Consider the following 22,677-nt stretch of genomic DNA (forward strand, 5'->3'; position numbering starts at 1 on the left):
TTTTGCCTGGGGATTTCCTTAACTGAAAAGAAAAATATCTAAAGCTATTAAATCTTTCCAGGTATGTGGGGTTTTTTTAAATCTGTTTTTGGGGTTTTTTTCTTTTCTTTTTTTTGTGTTTTTTTTTTGTTTTGTTTTTTTGTTTGTTTGTTTGGTTGGTTGGTTGCTGTTGTTAATCCCCAGGACAGGCATGTATATCACACTACATCCCCTCTTCCTGTGTCAGCATTACCCATTACTCCATTACTCTTTAGGCTTTCAGTGTTAATAAACTCTCTAATCCTGTTGGGTTATACATAGCTCTAGATAGCTATTGGATGTGTTAAAAAACATCCCCCTTCCCCATGAAAGATGGAAAATTGTACCAAGAGGAATAAATTTCCTCCTGTAAAAAAAAAATCTATCTAGATTACATTATCTAGGTTTTAATATAGTTGGAATTTAAGCCAAGGTATTTTGGAATTGTCAGTAAATACACTGTTAGAAGAAGGAAAGAAATCATGTCACATCTTCTGGAACACTTCTTTGTTAACTGCTTTGTTATTTGTGAAGTTTTCCAGAAATATCCTACTAGATAAAATATAGCAGTGAAATATAATATGATCTGGTTTAATTTTAATTGTATTCAGGGAAAGAAGTCAAAATCTCAGAACCTAGAATAAAAGAAAATAGGAGCTCAGCTTCCAGCCCTTAAGGAATAAAATCAACTTGAAATACAGCCAGTTTTAATAATTAATTATGTAGTTGGACATATTAACTCTGCCTATTACTTTATCCATTTTGTGTTTCCCTCATCTCAATTTTCTTGTATTTCAAAACTAGCTTAATATTTTTTTAATAGAAATTTACTTGTACTAGTGTATAAAATAGATGTGGAAGAAACCATGAATGTATAAAATATTTCTTGAAACTGCCTTGATACATGGTGTGGTTAAACATAAAATTAAAAGAAATGGAAGAAAAAGTGAGTTTCTGATCTGGTAGAGATATCAGCTGTCGTAAGAGCAGTAGGTAAAGCACTGTGAAAACAAATGTTCTTTTGCTCCTTTTTGTTTGTATAAACAAATCTAAGTCCTTATTTCTGTAGCAGCATAGGCACTAACATGTCCTTACAACCCAGGCTGCCCCCTCTGAAAGCTTGGTGCAAACAATGCAGGGGAAAATGTGTATTTTGAATAGGGCAGTGAGAGTGCTCAGAAAGAAGCACATGATCAGATTTCTTCAGAAATGTTGTGTTTTGAAGTGTGAATCATCTTGATTTGACCCTGAACATATGGGTGGCAGGAACTCCCCTACACCCAGCAGGGAGTAATGGCTGTTGGACTTTTCCTGCTCACAGTTTAAAAACCAAATACTGTTAATTTAGGTCTAGGAGAGGCATGGTAAAAGGCTGCCAAAATATGCATTACAGATTCTTCAAAAAGAAGTGGTTGTCATCTTTCCAGAGAGCTGAGAAGAGCTGTGTGCTCTATCCTCTACTGCTTTAGATATTTAAGTCCTTGGTTTCTGTAGGAAATTGGAACATTTACATTTGAATGTGTGGCCAACTGTGCTCTGAGATTTTATTTTTCCCCATTTAATGAAGTATCTTATTCACTTTTCTTTGACATCCAGGGAAAAGAGCCTCTAGAACATATTTTGAAGAGCTGAATGTGAATTGCATAGAGTTTACCCATTTCTGAAATTCTTTTTATTAAGCTGATTTCAAGATTACTGAGGTTTCTTTCTCTTCTGTTGTGATGATGTTGGTTTTGAGTTAGGAGGAGGTACAAATTCATCCACCCAGTGTTCAGGCCTTTCATTCATAAAATCAACTGTGAAAATTGCCCACTGTTGTTTATATTTGTCTTTCAGTTGGAGGGGACTGTGGTTGAAAGCTTTTAGTTAGTGCTGACTGAACAAATGGATGCTCCCACTTTGGCAAAGGCCTTGCTGAGTTTTTGCTTTTCACTGATTTTCCATATTGTGTTACCACACTGGTTTCTTCCCTCCTGTGTACCCAGCTGCCATCCATAATGCTGTTACTTTGATAGAATGTATTTCTTAACATTTTTCTGCCTTTCCTGGTTATACCCACTGCTACAAATAATAATATAAGCAATTCCCAGGGATATCCATCAGGTTGCACTGCCTCCACTGCACCTCTTGATTTGTTTTCTTCAGTACCACACTTTGAAAGCCTTTCTGAGAGTGATTAGCCTCGTTGCACTTGGGGGAGATTGAGGCAAGAAAGGTCACTGTAAGTCAGCAGCAGAGCTGAGAATCCAGCCAGAACTCCTGGCTCCCAATCCAGTGCTTTAACTGTGACAGGTCTCTCAAATAATAAATTACATTGCAGCATATTTATGCTCTGAACCAGATTTAAAAAAAACCCCTATTTTCTCAAACTCTACTCCTAATCCAAGTACATTACTATGTAAAAATATCTACCACTATAATGCTGCCCCTTTTTTGAATTAGAAAAAATGTAAAAGCTTGGCAATAAATAATTGTGTGAATTGATTAATCTCCCCAGTTACGTAGAAGAAGGATGGATGATTTCAAAAACCTGTGCTTACTCACATGTAATTTACTTTTCTTTCTAGGTGATTTCAGATTTGGAAGAGCAGCTGAACCAGCTCACTGAAGACAATGCAGAGCTGAACAACCAGAATTTCTTCCTGTCCAAACAACTGGACGAGGCCTCGGGGGCCAACGACGAGGTTGTGCAGCTGCGGAGCGAAGTCGATCATCTCCGCCGGGAGATCACCGAGAGGGAGATGCAGCTGACCAGCCAGAAACAAGTAAGGCTCTCTAGGTCTGATCAGGAGCCCTTGGTGGGAGCTGGCAAAAATTCCTTTTACATCTGGAAACCCATAAGAAGTGATGATGCTTCTGGGGGCAATGGCATTTAAGCCTTCCTTCCCAGGGCAGCTGAGTGAATGGAAAGTTTTGGCATTTCCCATCGTGTTTTTACAACATTTTAATTTAGCGATCCTGCAATCTGAAGGCATTGTCATTTAGAATTACTCATTTTAATTTTGTGGCTCTGGAAATCTCCAAATGTTCATAATGAGCTCGACCTGACATTATCAGGGATCACAAGTGAATGTACAGGAGCCTTGAAATAAATGGGCTGTGATTTCCCAGCTCCTGCTGGCTGCTGATTTGCATGTACTGTAATCGAAATGCTACGGCTGAAGCTGAGAGTGCACGCTTGATGTGGGATGTGAGAATTGATAGGAGGATTTATTTTTAGACTATGGAGGCCTTGAAGACAACATGTACGATGCTGGAAGAGCAAGTAATGGACTTGGAGGCCCTGAATGATGAACTCCTGGAGAAAGAGCGCCAGTGGGAAGCGTGGAGAAATGTTCTAGGGGATGAGAAGTCCCAGTTTGAATGTCGAGTTAGAGAGCTGCAGAGGATGCTGGATACTGAGAAACAGAGCAGGTCTCTCTCTCTCTCTTCCTTCCCTTTTATGAACTTTTATGAAAATTCTCTATAGAAGCTAGTACAAAAATTATATTTAGCATAGGATATGGGAGTTGGAGCTAAATATAAAATCTTGTGAGGTAGTTCTAAAAATGGTTTATTAGTTAATAGTCATCACTGATATTGTTCCTTTTGTTTCTTTGCAAGTGAAAGATTCAAGGGGAGTGGTATTTATCATTGTAATTTATAAAATGTCTTGATTTATTATCTTCTATTTTATTTTATGGAAAAAATAGTCTTTGCTCCTGACTGTTCCTATGGGGTCTTGAAATTTTTAAGGCTGTAGTCCTAGCAGGGGCAGGAACAGGATTATATAATAAAAAAGTGTTGCAGCAAACAGTCTGGCTTTCTAATGTAACATCTTGAATTTGAGGCAACCTCTGAAAGAGTTATTGATGCCACTGCCTGCTAGGGAGAGGTCAAGGAGTTAGGTAACATTATTTTCCATTTTAATGCAGAGTGAGAGCAGATCAACGTATTACTGAGTCTCGCCAGGTGGTAGAACTTGCTGTCAAGGAACACAAGGCAGAGATTCTGGCCCTGCAGCAAGCACTCAAGGAACAAAAACTCAAAGCAGAGAGCCTTTCTGATAAGGTAAGTAACTTTCAATCCTAGACTTTCATAATTAGATGAAATACTTTTCCACTGATATTACTTTTAGAAATGTGGCCTTGAGCAGCTTTTTTTCAAGATGTTATAGAGACAAATTAAAAAGACTGGAGGGCATAGAATAGAATTCTGTCTTCAAACCAAAGACCTCAAATTTTCTTTGAAAAAGACTAAAGCAGACAGCAGCCTATGATGCCTGGAATGAAGTCCTTCAATGACTTGGTATCTGCATTTGAACAAGCCAGAATGTCTTTTGCCTGGTTTTTCCCCAGCAACCAAAGGCTAATTGTATCATTTTTCTCGAGCATGTGCTTGGTGAAGTTGGATTTAAGACTGTGGAACTATATTTATTAGTGTTCAATGTTATTCTGACCCTCTTTCCCAGCTCAATGACCTGGAGAAGAAGCACGCCATGCTGGAGATGAACGCCCGCAGTTTACAGCAGAAGCTTGAGACAGAAAGGGAGCTGAAGCAGAGGCTTCTGGAGGAGGTAACCTTGGAGATTCATGTTAGAACTTCAGAAGGTTCCACATCTTGAGATGGGGAGGTTGTGTGAATAAGAGTTACACATCCATCCTTCTTCTATATAACTAGGGAGATTAATCAAGTTGGGGGAGTTTGCAGAGTGTGTGTCCATGTCAGAGAGCAGTAAAAGTAAGCTGCTCCTCAGGGGCAGGGAGCTGGCAGCCAAGGGGAACAGTGTGCCAGGTAAGGACAGGACCTTGCAGCCTGCAGGCTCACACCCACAGCACCTGAACAAGAGGAGCAGTGAAGGTACCAGTGATCATTATAGAAGCCTCTGGTCACGAGGCATGTCCTAGGTCTGACCTGCAAGGCCAGGTCTGTGCCCAGGCACGGCTCTGACCAGGCCAAGGGCCATAGCTTAAAACCAGCTCTGGAGCCAACATGCTGAGGGTGCACACCTGGAGGCCACAGATGAGGCTTCTCAACCAGCTCTTGTCATCATTGATTTGGGTCACAGGATTTTAATCCAAGGTCACACACCTGCACCACATCAGAGAGTAATTGAATGCAGGCAACCAGTTGTGGGTGGTGGGGGAAGAGGCTCCAGAGGAGGATTTCAGGGGTGGTTATGGACAATTAGAGCCTTCTGGTATTCTTGGGGTACTGACAGGTTGCCTACTCCTTTGTGCACCACCAGGAAAGATTTCTGACTCTTACTTTGTAACATAGGTTACCTTCATGGTTTTCCTAGTCAGGGACCTTCTTGTCAAGAAAGTGTAAATGCTAAAGGAAGTAGGAGTATTTTGTCATGTGCCCTCTTTTGGTGTTAATTGGAGACAAAGATGCAAACAGCTGGCCATTATTTTCCTTATCTCATGTGACTATGACTGTCCTGGTTTATAGTAAAGATTATAGTTTTAATTTATTTTTACAAAGTCCTGGGTAGCTTCTGGTGGTTGTACAGAGAGCTTGAGAAAATAAGGTTACTACAGATTAATATAAATACACAGAAATGCTTGTTTAGTCACAATGCATTCTGAAAGAAAAGGAATCTTCTAGAGTATTGTAATTTTCCAGCTTTTGAAGAATTGTGTGTTTATTTATAATTTCTGCAGTGATGATTATTTACAAGAGTGACAACATTTAATAGCTTTTACTTACAAACAAGAAGACAACAAGCCCAAAACCCTGGTCTTTGTTTTCCTTTCAACAGCAGGCAAAGCTGCAGCAGCAAATGGATCTGCAGAAGAATCACATCTTCCGCCTGACTCAAGGTCTGCAAGAGGCTCTGGACCGAGCAGATCTTCTGAAGACTGAGAGAAGTGACCTGGAATATCAGCTGGAAAACATTCAGGTGAGGGTGAGGAAGCAGGGCAGTGCTCTGCCTCATTCCCTGTGAGGCTTTGGGATGTGATTTACAGTTTGTCTATGACACTTTCTTTAGGGTATTTTTTAGCTCTGTTTTGCTATCGAGTTGTTTGTTTGTTTGTTTCTTCTGTTAAGATGAAATTTCTTGCATCTGTGTGTGATTCACAGGTTCTCTATTCCCATGAAAAAGTGAAAATGGAGGGCACTATTTCTCAGCAAACTAAACTCATTGATTTCCTGCAGGCAAAGATGGACCAACCAGCAAAAAAGAAAAAGGTGGGTGAAGAAGGTTTGAGAGGCATGGAATTAAATGGTTTTGTAGTTAGTTATGTGCTGTGTATTCTTAATATTCTGTTTTATCTTTCTTTGTGTAACAAAATGTTGTCCTCATTTAAAACCATTCTGAGTTGGTGAACACAAACTTTACTAGGTAGAATGTGTTCTTTGTGGCTTTTCTGGTATTTTGTTATTCCTACAACACTTAGGTTACAACCCAGTAGCTACACCTCAGTGAAGCTATAGGAATACAGAATTTTAAGTATGTTTTTTTTAATGCTAAGTATGTATATGTGTACAAATTTATTGTGTATCAAGAGTGGTTGTCCTTTAGTCACAGCATAGGACAGAGCAGTCAGGCAATGTGACTCGTGTCACATCTTTGTCATAAGCTGCTCTGTCATTTTGAATGAAGTAATTTAATTTTTAACCACATATTTTGAGATCCTCTGTTTAGATGCTTTCAGAGACTCCAGGTGTGAGTACTAACAGGTAACGTATGTCCCTCTTTAAATTAATCCATATCTTGACATTTTTCTCTCCAGTGCCAATATGAACTAAAAATCCATCCTTACACATAACAGAGTTGCCATTAGGCCCTCTGGCCGGACTGCCACTAGCTAGTGTCACTTTGCCTAGGTTAAGCCATCTCTTGCTAGGAGTTAGGAGTTGTCTGTGTGTTTCTGTTGCTAGGGCCTGTTTAGTCGGCGGAAAGAGGACCCTTCTTTACCCACACAGGTTCCCCTGCAATACAATGAGCTGAAAGTGGCACTGGAGAAGGAGAAGGCTCGTTCTGCTGAGCTGGAGGAGGCTCTACAGAAAACACGCATTGAACTCAGATCTGCTCGTGAAGAAGGTAGGGGTTAACAGAAAAGGTGAATCTGGAAGGAGGCACACATTCTTGGTCTGAAAATGTGCCTTTAATTGTGTGCCACTCTAGCAATAATTAAACAACAAATGTTATTACCACCGCTGTGATGTTACAATAAAGGTACACTTGATTCTGTGGGCTGTAACTGCAGACTGGTCACACAGAGCCCTGCTAGGAACCAGAGTGCCACGTTGGTCACATTAACCAGGGACATTTGTCTTGTCTGTAGCTGCTCATCGGAAAATATCCGACCACCCTCACCCCTCCACGCCGGCCACGGCCAGGCAGCAGATCATCATGTCTGCCATAGTGCGCTCCCCAGAGCACCAGCCCACGCCCATCAGCCTGCTGGCCCCACCCTCCAGCCGCCGGAAGGAATCCTCCACACCTGAGGGTAGGCTCCTGCTCAGCTCCTCTTCTTCTCCCTCTGCCAGTGCCATCTCTTTGTATTGATTTCGTTTTCACCCTGCTGATGATCTCTGTCCCTTGCAGAGTACAGCCGGCGCCTGAAGGAGCGGATGCACCACAACATCCCCCATCGCTTCAACGTGGGGCTCAACATGAGGGCCACCAAGTGCGCCGTGTGCCTGGACACCGTGCACTTCGGCAGGCAGGCCTCCAAGTGTCTGGGTAAGGGCAAAGCTCAGCACAGCTCGGGGGGGGGAAAGGCATCCTCTCGGAAGGTTGCGGTTTATTGCAGCCCCGATTCACGTGAAAGGTCTCTGTTTTGGCCCGCGCGTTCGAAGAATGAGTCAGGGCTCTTCATTTCTTGGTCTCAAGGTTGTTTATTGTTTCTTATCTATAAAAAATTTTCTCCTGCCCAGCCGAGGTCCGTCCAGCAGGGCAGTTCCAGGCACACTGCCTGCCCCCAGGGCAGTGTTACGTCTTTATACTAAAAACTACGTGTACAATGTTTACAATTACTTTCCAATACCTATCACCTATGTTAAACAGTGAGTTTCTACTCTAAACCAATCCAAAAGTGCCAACATCAAAGCAGAAGATGGAGGTAGAGAAGAAGAAAGGCTGGACATGCCCAAGTTCCTCCATCTTGTCCCCAAATCCTCTATTCTAAAAACCCCAAAATCTACTTTTTCACCTAGTGATTATTTTACTATTACACTACTTTAACTTCTGTGGCTTTGAGGTCTTCATACAAAGCTGGTAATTTGCTCCACGGGTCATAATCAAACCCACAGGTGTTCTGGGCTGTGTGCCAGGGTCTCTGAGCCCCCTGGCAGGGGTCCCAGCAACTCTGTACTCCCAGAGAGATGTCCTGAGTTCCGACAATCACCTATCTAGAGCAGGGAAAGAAATGACAGCGTGAAGACTCTGAAACTACTTGGTGCAAACATTGAGAAAACATCATGGTTTGGAGTGGAAGGGGAACCTTGGAGAAGCTGGGATTTGTGTGTTAGAAGTTGAGGTAGCTGTGTCATGATTGTTTTTTTTTTTTTGTCATTTAACAGAAGTTTTTCCCTGTCCTCTTGTCAGAATGCCAGGTGATGTGTCACCCAAAATGCTCAACTTGCTTGCCAGCTACTTGTGGGCTGCCAGCAGAATATGCCACACACTTCTCGGAAGCGTTCTGCCGGGATAAGATGAATTCCCCTGGCCTGCAGCTGAAGGAGCCAAGCACCAGTCTGCGTCTGGAAGGGTGGATGAAAGTGCCAAGGTAGAAACAGGACTCTTGGTGCCATGTCAGCTGCTGAAATATTTGGCCTGATATTACCTATTACCCTGGCTCTTACAATGAGATAATTGGTAAAGGCCTATTACTGGGGTATTGCAATTACACCACTATAATTACAATTGCTACTGCTGAAATGTCTCTTTTATAGGAGTTGCATGCTTGCTTTATATAGAATCCAAGCAGAAAGTCCAACATGGCTTTGTGCTTATTTTCTTCAGGAATAATAAACGTGGGCAACAGGGCTGGGACAGGAAGTATATTGTCCTGGAAGGAACCAAAGTGCTCATTTATGATGCAGAAGCAAGAGAAGGTAACTTAGAATTTCTAGCAAGAACATATATTTTAATCTTCAGCTATTGTTTGGTGTTTTGAGAGGCTTAAAGATTGTTATTGTTTCCTATGGCTGTACCAAATTTAACTAAATCTTCAGTGATAAGGCAACATTATTTTTTTTCTAGACTCTTAGCCATTTTATTGGCTGGCATGTCATAATAATCAAACTGTGAAAACATCCTGTGTGCATCCACTTCCTTTTGCTATCACAGTTATTTTCTTGCTACCTGTTTGTCTGTTCCTAATCTGTCTCCCCATTCTCCTGCAGCTGGACAGAGGCCTCTGGAGGAATTTGAGCTCTGCCTTCCTGATGGTGATGTAACTGTTCATGGAGCTGTAGGAGCTACTGAGCTTACCAATACAGCAAAGACAGGTGAGAATCTTACATAGATGAGGTCAAATGGATTTCATCTGGCTTGCATCAGTTAGCCTTGTTTGGCTGAACAGAATTTTCTCCCTCGAGCTTTCATTGTGTAATGCTGTAATTTACCTCCATCTGAATTAGGGGAGTAGCTCAGCACTCCAGACCTAGTTACACCCAGGCTGTTGCTTCTGTTGTGGTAGAACTGTGGTTAATATAGTCATCAAGCCAAATGGAAGTAAATCTTAAGAGATTTGTAGCATAAACACTCGCTTTATTTAAATTTCTTCTCTATTAACTGTGATGTATCATAACTTCTGCCACCATTGTGCTCTGACCACAAAGCCATTAACTTAGAAATGCTGTGGGGTGTATACAGTCTCTTATTATGAAAAAATGTTGATGTGTTGATTTGTATGTACTGAAGAGAACTGATGGATAAGATTCTGTATGTCTTGACTGTTACATTAAAGGATACAGACTGTTAAAAACAAAGGTTTCCATAACCAGTTTTTACAGATTTTTCTTAATCAGTACAGGGAAAACTTTAGTCAAGTGGCTGGTTTTGGTTTGGTTTTGGGTTTTTTTTCCCCACAATGGAATTTCTTTCTCTTTTGAATAAAAGGCAAGAAATTATTTTTGTTGAGTTAAAGACAGCCTTGTATGTATGGATTGCATACATCCAGCTAATATTTAGGTGTAAGTAGCTAGCCTGTGCAGGACCTGTAAAGGAGAAACCAATGTGTAAATTGCCATGGTACGTCATGATAAATACAACTTCTCTCCAATGAGGCTGAAAGGTGTTGATTTTAAGTCCACTGACAATATTCCAAAAACTAATCTAAGTCTTATTCTATCTATATAACATCTCAGATGTGCCATATATCCTAAAATTGGAGTCTCATCCACACACCACTTGCTGGCCTGGTAGAACACTCTACCTGTTAGCACCCAGCTTCCCTGACAAACAGCGCTGGGTCACAGCACTGGAATCAATAGTGGCAGGTGGGAGAGTTTCCAGAGAAAAAGCTGAGGCTGATGCTGTGAGTATAAAAGTTTCATTTAATAATAAAATATTCTGGGAGGGAGCAGAGTTTTGAAAAATATTTTTTCGGTATTTGACATACTGAGGTTTAACTGAAGGTAAGTTATTGCTTCTGCCTTATGATTTGAGCACCAGGAGCCAGTTCGCTGTGAGAATGATGCTATGTATTAAAATACTCTTCTTTAGACTTGGGGAGCGTAGTAAGAGAATCCCAAAATATCTCTGTAATTCCAGCAGAGGAAGGAAGAGCAGTTAGGACATTGTTTAAATCCAGTCTCATAAGGTACCACATAGAACAAGCAAACCGTAAAAGAAGCAAAAACTCCCTCCCTTCCCATTCTTAGAGAGCCAGAGGTTTTATGTTTCTTGCTGGGGGGAGGTGTGTGTGGGTGTGTACTTTTTAGTTTAAGTTTTATCCCTAATAAGAGGTTATACAGATTTGTTTAGGTTTTGGATAGCCTTTCTCACACTGTTACCCTGATAATTCTATTTTCTGGCAAAGGGAGGTTGGATTCTGTGGCATTGCATAAGAGAATTAGCTCTGGAGGTAGGGAATATCTGACTGCAGGAAATACTCTTTTTTCCTCAGGCTCACATTTCTTTTGTATCTGAGAAAAAAACATGCTCCCACCAACATTTATACTTTTCTTTAATCCTTCCCCTTGGAAAATTCCGCTGCTCTGTTGTAGGAGGTTGGGGAAAATGGAAAGGATAGAGACAACAATAGGTTCTGCCTGAATTTAGGATAATTCTGATCAGTTTGCCTTACTGTGTCTAAGGTAGATGAAAGTTTACTAATTCTTTTGTAGGAGGCATCCCTGCAACTTTTAGCTTTCTGAGAAAAAGAAATCTGTGCCAATCTCTTTGCCTGTCTGAATGATGACCTTACATTGTTAAAACACTCCCAGATAAAGAGATGAAGATTAACTCAACAAGAAAAAAATTATTTTTGTCATTTACAGAAACTGCTGGGGAACTCCCTGCTGAAGCTGGAGGGTGAAGACCGTTTGGATATCAATTGCACAATGCCCTTCAGTGACCAGGTAATGGTCCTGTGCACTTGGTTTTTCTCAGAAGTGGATAATTGATTCAGGGAAATGGTATCTTGATTGCAATATGTGTAGTTATGCACTTGTTTGTGGGTTTGATTTTTTCTCTTCATTGCTGAAGAGTATCACCCAGGCTGCTGTTGGAGCATTCCTTGTTCTCCTCATGTAGAGCTATTTTTTCCCCTATTGTAGGTAGTGCTGGTGGGTGCAGAAGAAGGTCTCTATGCCCTGAATGTACTGAAGAATTCCTTAACGCACATCCCCGGAATGGGAGCTGTCTTCCAAATTCACCTCATCAAGGACCTGGAGAAGCTACTCATGATAGCAGGTACAGGGCTGTGCGTCCCCACTGGCCCTGCAGTGGCTCTGTGCTGCCAGGTCCTGCTTGCCTTTGGGTTTGTTCCAGGCTTTTGTCTGGTTTTTTATCAGCAAATTGGCAGGAATGCCTTGCTGTGGTTAACACAGTCCTGTCTGAGGCTGGCTGGTAAGGGATGATGTGAATGAGCACTCAGTTAAACCTTCACAAGAAACTGATTTCAGAGCTGGGGGAGGGAACAACCAGAGACAAAACATTTCCAGGTTAGAGGTCAGTTGTCATTTTAAGTTCAGTTTAAAAAGTGTTGAGCTAATCAGTGAACATCTCTTCTTAATTATTGCATAACCTTTTTAATGTAATTAACCATTTGAGGACCACTATGGGATCACTGGGGCATAGGGCCAACTCTTACCCTCTCTTGCCCTGTAACAAAGCTGGGACTCCTGTCATGATTTAAGATTTCTTTATGAAAGGAACACCAGCTTTAATCTCTCCATCTGTGGTTTTCCAGAGATAATCCTTCCCACACGGATGTAGGCATGCTGAACATTAGGCTGTATCTTCATCTGAAAGCCCAAATTATCAAGTGTCTATATGACATTTGCAGGGAATGAAAAACAAATTCTTTCCTGTTCTGCTAGTTTTGTGTTTTTTTCCTGGTAAGGGTTTAAGATGTCCATGGTTTGTTTGTGCCAGGGTAGTAGAGAACAAAGCAAATCTCACACATAATGAGAAAGCTGTGTTAGTCTGTCACTGGGCTTCTGAGAGGAACTGGCCTTGGGCTGTAATGCAATTCATTAGGGCAGTTCTTGGAAATCCCTTGCCAGTTCTGTTGGCACAGAGTGATTAAAACATCTTGTACTTGAAGAAGTTCTGAAGGGCAAAATAAAACTTCCTGGCTAATTTTGAATAATGTCTTAATGAGGCCACAATTACTGTGTTCTGCTAGACTTCAGCAACACTAATAATCCACACAGGGAATGGTTGTTCTCCTGGTGGATTTACTGCCTGTTGTAGGGTTGGGATTTTAGAAGTTTTCTGTTTCAGTTTGAATAGGAATAATATGGAATGAATTCTGCCTGATACCTTGTGACTGTTTCCACAGTAACAGCCTGTAACAATGAGCTGCTGCTTAGGTAAGACTTTTGTAGTGAACAGGGAGTTCTCCCTTGATGACATGCACCCTTTTTTGTTTCCAGGAGAAGAAAGGGCTCTGTGTCTTGTTGATGTAAAGAAAGTGAAGCAGTCCCTAGCCCAGTCTCACCTCCCAGCCCAGCCTGATGTCTCACCAAATGTCTTTGAGGCTGTCAAAGGATGTCACCTTTTTGCTGCTGGCAAAGTAAGTCACAGCTCCCTCGTGCCCCCAGACCACCCCTTAGACTGCTCTGAGTTTAATATTAGCAAATCAGCATCTTTACTCCACTGGCAACACATCCAAGGTCTGTATTCTTGCTCTGAATATTTTTCTTCAAATAAGAAGAATTTATGGGCTGAAGAGAGGCTGAGCTGGAGACAGAATGGGGGATTTGCTGCTAATGTGGATCAATTCAGTCAGGATGCCATGGTGCTATAGCTTAAACTGCTCGACCAGCATAGCATGGTACTACTCCCTCTTCACTATTGACTACAGTTTTGAGAACTTTTGAGGTTTTTAATTAGTAAATTCCGTCCAGTCTTTGTTCTTGAATGTCATGCTTCCAGGCTAGAAAATTTCCTTAGGTGTTTGTGTCACTTTAATTTTAGATATTTACACAGATTACTGGTTTTAGTATGGAGCATTTAACCACAGCAAAAATTCTCATTAACAATAACTTCTGTGGACTACATTGGTAACAAACTGAGCACCACTCAGTTCAAAGTGATGCTTAAGATAAGTTTCAGGGGTTAAAATGTAGACCTAACCTATTTCAATTTGTCAATCCCTTTTCTGTGCAAAACCTTCTCATATTTTATTAACGTCTTTCAAGCATAAAAGAAATCATAGAAGCCAGTTAAATTCACGTTCTTTTTTGAGAATGTGAAGAGGCTTTTCATTATTTCATGAATTCACAATAATTACCCTATTAATAAAATGTACTTGCTTATCTCTGCAAAGTTCTTTTTGTGGCAAGAGGTTCTCAGATCCATTTCACACTCTCAGCAATAGAATTTATTTTATTGCTGTCCTGAACTATGCTTTTTATCTTCCTTACAGGTTGAGAACAGTCTTTGTATCTGTGCAGCCATGCCCAATAAAGTGGTGGTTCTGCGATACAACGAGAGCTTGAGCAAGTTCTGTATCAGAAAGGTGAGTTTAGTAACTCCCTGCTGTAGTTGAGGTTAATTCACATAGTGCTCTAAGCCTTTGCTTTGGAGCAAACATCTAAAGCCTTTCTGTTAGCATGAGAAAATTTGTTTTCCAGCTAAAATGATAACAAATTGCACTGTGCACTGACTCAAAGTGGAGTAGGCAGCAATTTCCTTTAATAAGAGTTGGCATTTTTGGAGAGATGCAGAACAGAACTGTGATTTTTTGAGATATTGGGCTGAGCTGTAATCATACCCTCAGAGATCTCTCCTCAGGACAAAGAGTTTAAACACCAGCTGCCTTAAAACATCTGGCACCCAGAAACTCATGTTCTCTCCTATGCACAAATTAATGGATGTTCAGCCAAACTACACCTCCCTGGGTGAGAGTCCCTGCAGGTGACTTTGCAGGCACCAGATCATTTTCCAGTGTGACTGAGGCTGCTGGAGGAAGCAGTGGGCACAGCCATGCAGATCTGGCCTCCTCAGGAGGAAGGGCATGACTGACAGAGATCTGGGCACACCTGGAATGTCCACGAGCCCTGCAGCTGATACCAACTCCTGCTCACAGCAGGGAACACTGAGGGTCTGCAGCCCTTCCTCTGACAAGGGCTTACATGCACAACATGCAAAGGCAGGTTTTAGAGGGCAGGTTTTCCTTATCTCCACTAATCCAGACAACTGAATTTAGATCCTAACAAGATGGCAGCAAGCCCAGAATATGCTTTTCTTTTCTGCCAACAAAATTTCCAGATAAAGTAGGATTTATGTAAGGAATCTTGTCCTCAGAAGATCTGGGAATCTGAGCATTGTGTCAGGCTAACCTGCAGAGTATCCCAGCTCTTCAGCCACAAGGCAGGTCCTGGTGGACAACATCTGTCTGTCATGTAAAAAGAAGGAAGGAAGGAAAATTGGCTGTGAACCTACAAGGCAGCTGCTCATTGCTGCTCCAGAAATCTGAGCTGCAGAGCAGAAGAATATCTTCCAGAACAGTGTATTCTTCCAAAAGGAAGAGAATCTCTCCAGAGGAGATTTGGTATGTGAGTCTACATTCAAGCATCACTTCCAACAAAACAAAACTTTCTTCTAGCAAGAGTTTTTGTTCACATGCTTTTGGGAGACTGCTAGGGTCTTTGAGGTTGCCACCTCTCCCTTTGTAAAGATAAATGCAGCAATATCCAACTTTCCAGACTCAGTGTTATCTGTAAGCTGGTACAGGGGACTAATATCTGTCCATGCTCTCCTTTTTTCCAGGAGATTGAAACCTCTGAGCCTTGCAGCTGCATCCATTTGACCACTTACAGCATCATCATTGGAACCAACAAGTTCTATGAAATTGAGATGAAGCAGTACACACTGGAGGGTAGGAGATAATTCCTGAGAAATGCTCCAAGTGGCTCCACAGGTTCTTTTGTAGGGCTTTTCAAAAGCAGTTTTGAAAAAAGTTGGTGCAAATCAAAGTGTCTTTCTCCATTCCCTTTGCAGAGTTTTTGGATAAAAATGACCACACTTTGGCCTCTGCTGTGTTTGCTGCTTCCACCAACAGTTTCCCAGTCAGTATCATCCAAGTGAACCCAGCAGGGCAGAGGGAGGAGTATCTGCTCTGTTTCCATGGTAAGTGGTGGATGCTTGTGCAGGTGTTGCACTTCTTCTGTTCTCTGAGCTGCAGTAGGTACCCAAATGCTGTTGAATTTTGGACAACCTGCTTTGGCTGTAAAATTCTCCATGCCTGGAGGATCAGTTTTTGCACAAGATTTCTGTGCCTGAGGGAAGGGCTGCAGGCAGTGTGCTAAGTGCAAACAGGTGCTTGATTGCCCTGATAAGATGTTCAGGGGCTCTCAGACTTGGGTTTTGTCTGGTTTCTGTGCTGACAGATAAGACTTTTTAACCTTCTGGTGATTAAATAAGAGAGGGTGTTATTTTTTTGTATAGCTGCTTCTGTTGCCCTCTTGTATACTGTCATGGGAATGCACAAACCTTCTGAAGCCCTCTAGCAGTAATTTTGGGTGAGTAATGGTCATCACCTGCCCAACTGTAGATTAAATAATGACCTTAGTTTAGCTGGAACAAAGAGACATGGAATCACAGCACCTTTTGGCCTGGCAGTATTCCTACATCCAACCAGTTCCATGGCATTTAGAGTAACTCATGGCAATCTGGGATTTGTAAGATGTCTCTGATAAAAAGCATGGGAACAACTGCCTTTGTCCCTTCAGAAATAAATGAATAAAACTCAGGCAGCTGCTCATGACCTGATGTGGCTTCTCTTGGCAGAGTTTGGTGTCTTTGTGGATTCCTATGGAAGACGCAGTAGGACAGACGACCTGAAATGGAACCGCTTGCCCTTAGCTTTTGGTAGGTGTTGAGAGACAACCCCTTGCATTGTGGAGATTACTGAAACCAGGAAACATCCCTGTGGAATGGGTACTCTGCACTCAGCCCTTCTGTCTCCTTTTCCCTTCCCAATTCTTCAAGAAACTATGGAGCTTTTTTCCTATGATTTAAGCTTATTCTACATCCAGATGGCAAACCCTCTGAAATATAAGCAATTTAAGGAAAACTAAACCGAAGTTCCATTTCCTTTTTGTTCCTGGTCTGACACTGGTTGAACTGGCTAGTGGAATTTTTAACAATGCTCTAAGTTTCTGAAATAGTGAAGAATATATGAGGGCAGCATGGCTCCCTCAGGCCTTTTGCACTGCTTAATGGGATTTTGTTCAGTTAATAGCCTGTCTTTAATGCCTTTTTCATGATACTTTGGTTAGTAAAGTCCTTGAGATACAGTTTCAAAGCAACAATTCTTTAAACTTGCATCTCCCCCTATACTGATGGTGTCTGTGTCATTACATAAAATGTATTCTTTAGTTTTCCCACAGGGCTGTCAGCCTCTCTTGTGCTTGCTGTTGTGTTTTAGAAGTTTTTAATAGAGAATGTATTTTGTGTTTTTTCCTGCCTTTGCATTGCTCCTCCAGCCTACAGGGAGCCCTATCTGTTCGTGACCCACTTCAATTCCCTTGAAGTGATCGAGATTCAGGCACGAGCTTCTATAGGGTAAGTGGTTCTCTTTTCATCTCTTTGAACAGCCTGTTTTGCAGGAATATATGGACTTGCCAGGAAAAGGTACTGTGCTGCCTCTGTAGAAACTTTTTCCTGTAATTTTCCCCAGAACTCCGGCACGAGCCCACTTGGAGATCCCGAACCCGCGGTACCTGGGGCCTGCCATCTCCTCAGGGGCGATCTACTTGGCCTCCTCCTACCAGGACAAGCTAAGGGTGATCTGCTGTAAGGGCAACCTGGTGAAGGAGACCAACAACGAGCAGCAGCAGCCACAGCACCACAGAGGCTCCTCTGCCACGCGCAGGTGCGGGGACATCGTGTGTCACGGTGACGGTGTCGGGGTGTTACAGTCCCTGCGTGCCTCAGGAGCAAACTTCCCTCCTGATGCTTTCCCTCTGGTGTGGTGGGATGCCCTTGTTCTGTTCTTAGAGCCTGGTGACAGTTACTGTAATACTGGCATAGAGTTGCTAATGGCTTAACATCCACAAGGAAACAAACATCAGCTCTAGATGGGGATAATCTCCACAAATGCTTTGTGACCTTGTGCTGGTTTGCTTTGATGTTGTGATAGAGCTCTGGCTTCAAAGCTTTTTGAGCTCAGATACTGTTGATATGACACTAAACACAGCTTGGCTGTAACAAGATGTAAAGCAAGAGCCCCTTTCTATCAAATAATGGGTCTGCCTTAGGGAGATTAGTGCTGGGAAGTTGTGATGTGATATACAGGTAATTAAATACTCGGGCTGATGGTGCCACTGTGTGCACAGGAAACAGAAATTGAGGCTTGTAGTTCATCCCAGCCTGGCCTGAACATCCCTGAGCTACAGAAAATTGTGTGAAAACTCATATATCAAATTTTAGTGTATTTTTATGTGGAAAAGCATATGGCTGGAGTGTATGAGAAGGTGTTGTGTACAGAACAGGCCAGAGAACATGACTTACACTGGCAATTCATTAAGGCACTTTGCCAGTGTGGCTCATGTGATGGATACTCCAGCTGCCAAAATACCTCTGCATTTTCCATCTTGCCTCAGGGAGGGGCTGATGCTCCTCACCCGAAGGGTGCTGGGGGAAAAGTTACATTTTTGCTAAAAGAAAATGTAACAGGAGGTTTTTGTCACTCAGCGGTTCGCATCAATTATTTTTGAATGACAGCAGCCCCAACAAGAGAGGCCCTCCCACGTACAACGAGCACATCACCAAGAGGGTGGCCTCCAGCCCAGGGCCCCCCGAAGGGCCCAGCCACCCCCGGGAGCCCAGCACCCCGCACCGGTACCGCGAGGGCCGCACGGAGCTGCGCAGGGACAAGTCCCCAGGGAGGCCCCTGGAGAGGGAGAAGTCCCCGGGGCGGCTGCTGAGCACCCGCAGGGAGCGCTCCCCGGGACGGCTCTTCGAGGACAGCGGCCGAGGCAGGGTGCCTGTGAGCGGGGCCAGAACTCCTCTTGCTCAAGTCAATAAGGTAAGGCAGGAGCCTGCAGGAATGTCTGTTCTCAGGGAAAGGCTTGTAGGTACTGCAGAAGGGCTGGGGGCACTGGAAAGCACAAGAGCAGATCAAAGCTCAGCCCCCTGCTCTGCAAATTCTGTTGGGGCAGAGTCCACGTGGTGTCATGCACTGGCCCTGGGCTGGTTGTGGCACTACAGAAGCTGCTTGACACTAGAATGGGCTGAAAGCAAAGATGCATTTAGTAGCAAGTGATGGAGGACTTGAAGGGGAATAATGTCTGGAGCAGGGAACGTGGGAGCCTGCTGTGCTCAGAGTGGTGCTGGCAGTGCCTGCCTTTGTCAGTGTTTGTGGATGACAGGAGCCCTGGCTTTGTGGCAGCAGCAGGTGATGGATGTACTGCTCCCACCACCTCGTGCCTGGAAGAGAAGCACCTGTGACTTCTAACTTGTCCTTTTATTTCCCTGCCAGGTCTGGGACCAGTCTTCAGTGTAAGTCTCAGCTAGACAAAGTTACTCGTCTTGACCTGCAGGAAAAAAAGGAAATCTACTGAGTATATGCACTCCATCTGTCTGCAGCCCAGTTCCCAAACAGCATTCCTGGGCCAAAGCTCGCTCCGCAGCGGGAGCCGTGACGCTTTCCAAGACCGTTCGCAGCTCAGTTAATTTCTCTGCACTTTCCTGCACTCCTGTTTTTGCACTTTGTACTACTGTTACTCTTTCAAGCAGTTCATGAACTTTTTGTATCCACTTTAGTCCCTAGTAGTTCATCCAGGAAATGGGACTCGTGTCCTACCCCAGGTCATCACTGTGGTTAGCACCCCTTAACAGAGAGTTGGTCAAAGTTCTGAGATGTGCTGGGAGCCCCTGATGGCCTGGAAACAGAAGGGCCAAGGTGAGTGAGTCTTTCAATAGGAGCTGTGGTTGGATGTTCTCCACAGAACACATGAAAAATTTCTTCTGATTAGCCTGTTCACCTGCCACTTCTGAAAGTTATTTTGTTCTCACTAAAATCGCTTTAGAGCAGCTCTGATGGGGAGGGAAGAACCCTGCTTTAACCAAGCCCCCTGCCCGGCCCTGAGACAAAGTGCATTACCTATAAGCTACTGGGTTGTAAGACTTTATCCAGGTCTTCTGCATGACAGTTCACTGCATGCTGCTGCACCATCACTGGCTCTCTCCTTTTAGGTTGCTTTGCTGAGTAGTGTATTGTACCTCACTTGTAAATTAACTGAAACCTTTAGATTACGCTGCAAAATAGCCGTTAATTACTCTGGAAATTTGGCACCGAAGCGTTAACAAGCCTTATTCTATGACAAGAATCACAGTCACACTTGTGTTCTCCTCTCAGCACTGGACGTGGTCTCTTCAGCAATGAGTCCTGCCAGCCTCAGCTCCCCAGGGGGAGCAGCCCGGGCTGGCTCCTCCCGTGAGCTGTAGCTCTTGGTGCAATCAGATCCGGTGTCTTGGCACAGGACACCCACAGGAAGCAGCTTTGGCAGTTGCTGACACACCTTTGCTTCCCCGTGTCTGACCTCGAGCCTTTTATTGCTTCCTATTCTCTTTTGCTGTGAACATGAAGCAGAGAGCAAATGATTTTCAAAGCAGGTTTTGACCATTCACTCTGCAATAGCAACATTCTAAGTGAACAACCATGTTCTTTACAACTGGAAAGAGCAAAACTGCATCCAATCTTCTTCCCTTGGCGCCACACTTAAACTTCTGCTAGTCCCTTGCAAGCCTGTGCTAACCTGTTCTAGAAACCCATCAAAATTCCAATGCCTTGTCAGTGTCCTTTGGCGAGTTTCATGAATATTGTATTCTGTTCTCTTGTCTGTTGGGTTATTTTCAGTCAGATGATTTGGCAGGAAATTTGCTGAAAGTTTTTGTCTCCTGGTCTGAATATTTTGAAAGGTCACTGAGATCAGTCTTTAAATCTTTGCATCTCATGGAAGATCTTCAAGACCTCAGAAATGGGCTTGTTGAGTCCTGAAAGTGTATATCTTGTGTCTTGTTCGTGAAATGCTTCCTGCTATAGAAATAGCTCAAAGGACTGTACATATTTACAAGAAACTTTATATTCGTAACAAAAGGGAATTGAATTGGTTTCTACTTTTTTATTGTAAACTGTGCGTTTTTCAACACTGGCTTTTTGTTTTACTGGTGGTTGTGGACAGCCATCCTCAGACACTGGAGGGGCCTCGCCTCAGTCCTCCTCGCTCCCATGAAGAAATATTGTAACATTAAATTGCAATTGAAGCTTGTTAGCATAAATGAGGTTTTAGGTCTCTAAAAGTACAGGATTTTTCTTCATTACCTTTTTATTATTGACAAGGGAGGGAACCAGAGGGACAGTTCAAAGCTCCACCGGGAAAGTATTGAACTTTGTTGTTGAACAATAACCAAATAAAACAAATAACTATCTTGACTGGCATGGTGAAATGACGGCTTCCTTCTCTCTGGAGTGCCCCTGCCCCTTACCTGGCTCTGGGGCTGGGGAATCCTTGGTGCCACAGCTGACCCCAGAGCAAACCCTGGCAATATTCAGCATTTAATACTTTTCATTCCCTGAACAGTAGCATAAGTGGCTTCACAAACCCCAGGCATGTTCACATGCACTAACCCAGGTGGATTTATCCAGGTGCTTCACTAGAGCAGCAGTCACTGCAAGCACCCACAGCTCAGTCCTGCCTCACCTGTGAGAGGGGCAGAGGTGAAGCACCTGTGAGTGTCTGGGACAACAGTCTTGCCCTGGTAAATGACCCTACACACCTTGAGCTGGAAAAAAGGCATCTTAATTAACAAGAGTGTGATCTAATGACAGGTTTGGGACTTATCCCAGCAATGTACTGGGAGCAAAGTGGAGGGAGGCAGTTCCTCATCCCACTGCTGTAAAATGCTGGTGCTTTAAGGCCTAATAGCTGCAACTTTAAAAAAAGACCATTCACAAATCCAGTCAGATTGAGTACAACCTGCAGTTACTGTACAGCTCAACTTACACCTGCTGGGAAAACTTGCTAGATCAGACTTAAATGTAAATACATCTATTTTTAACTGAACTAGTTTTTACAGGGTCTGAAGTATTCTTTCACAGGAAGAGGTTTTTAATATTCACACTGCTGCCTACAGTAACTTAATTTGTCCTCCTACTGTTCAGTGTTTTTGGTTCTGTGCACATACCCACCCCCTCAGCCCTGAGAAAGGGCCTGTTGGAGGCTCTGGGGGTGGGTAACCAATGGCTCCTCTTACAATTTGGTCTACATGACATTCTCCATGAAAATGCTCTCCATCAACCCTGAGCTGCTTGATTTATCTATTGTGCCTACTATGATGTATATGATGAAATGCTGACTTGTTCAATGTTCCTTTCTTTCTTTTACTGTGCACAAACAATACTTATTTAAAGCTCATTGTTGCAGTCCTATGATGCATGATCCGAATTGTAACAAAACTAAATTAATCCAGAAACTGATGGAGTAAAAAAAAATAATTAATTATTTATTGAGCTTTCTGATTCCCAAGAACCCTACACAAATCCATGTCAGCTTGACCCCCACATGCTGTGCTGAAATTCAGGGGGTTGGGGAGGGCAGGGACCTCTTGTTATTCCTGTACTGGTTTACTCCAGGGTCCCCAAAAGTGACTGTAACAAAAGTGTCTGCATCTACCTTTAAAAAAATGTGCTCTCCTAGCAACAGCCAAGAATAAACATAACAGCACAGACTGTGAGCTGTGGGTGGAGAATGTAAGTGAGCTAATAAATCCAACTCTTGATCCAGCTTTTGCCTTTGGAGGGATTTGATTCATCCCATTGCAATAAGAGAACACAGAGTGATTAATTCATTCACCTGTCAAGCAGAAAATGACCCAGCAAAAAACCCAATGGAACACCCCAAAACCCACCCCCAGGCAAAAACCAAAACAACCAGCTTTCCTCTTCTTCATGCTGCTGGAGAGAAAGGGCTTTGGGGGGGCTGAGGGTGCCAGTGCCTTACCTGAGGAAATCTGTGGCTCCTGGGACTGGCACTGGAGGC

The 22,677-nt window shown here is 43.1% G+C and overlaps 1 protein-coding gene across 1 annotated transcript in view; it reads left to right on the forward strand.

Moving 5' to 3' along the window:
• Positions 1-21,071, forward strand: part of CIT (citron rho-interacting serine/threonine kinase) — a 68,001-nt gene extending 46,930 nt beyond the window's left edge. The window contains exons 24-47 of the mRNA XM_066562404.1: positions 2,586-2,783; positions 3,239-3,432; positions 3,933-4,068; positions 4,469-4,573; positions 5,762-5,902; positions 6,085-6,192; positions 6,886-7,048; positions 7,293-7,457; positions 7,556-7,693; positions 8,558-8,738; positions 8,975-9,066; positions 9,358-9,462; positions 10,324-10,493; positions 11,458-11,538; positions 11,737-11,872; positions 13,060-13,199; positions 14,055-14,147; positions 15,401-15,509; positions 15,632-15,760; positions 16,421-16,501; positions 17,119-17,197; positions 17,313-17,507; positions 18,359-18,662; positions 19,116-21,071. Of these exons, the coding sequence (XP_066418501.1) occupies positions 2,586-2,783; positions 3,239-3,432; positions 3,933-4,068; positions 4,469-4,573; positions 5,762-5,902; positions 6,085-6,192; positions 6,886-7,048; positions 7,293-7,457; positions 7,556-7,693; positions 8,558-8,738; positions 8,975-9,066; positions 9,358-9,462; positions 10,324-10,493; positions 11,458-11,538; positions 11,737-11,872; positions 13,060-13,199; positions 14,055-14,147; positions 15,401-15,509; positions 15,632-15,760; positions 16,421-16,501; positions 17,119-17,197; positions 17,313-17,507; positions 18,359-18,662; positions 19,116-19,139 (3,267 nt within the window). The 3' untranslated portion in view covers positions 19,140-21,071. The remainder of the gene's footprint in view (positions 1-2,585; positions 2,784-3,238; positions 3,433-3,932; positions 4,069-4,468; positions 4,574-5,761; positions 5,903-6,084; positions 6,193-6,885; positions 7,049-7,292; positions 7,458-7,555; positions 7,694-8,557; positions 8,739-8,974; positions 9,067-9,357; positions 9,463-10,323; positions 10,494-11,457; positions 11,539-11,736; positions 11,873-13,059; positions 13,200-14,054; positions 14,148-15,400; positions 15,510-15,631; positions 15,761-16,420; positions 16,502-17,118; positions 17,198-17,312; positions 17,508-18,358; positions 18,663-19,115) is intronic.
• The last annotated feature ends 1,606 nt before the right edge of the window (positions 21,072-22,677 follow it).

Source organism: Molothrus aeneus, chromosome 18, assembly GCF_037042795.1.
Source record: "Molothrus aeneus isolate 106 chromosome 18, BPBGC_Maene_1.0, whole genome shotgun sequence".
NCBI lineage: Eukaryota > Metazoa > Chordata > Aves > Passeriformes > Icteridae > Molothrus > Molothrus aeneus.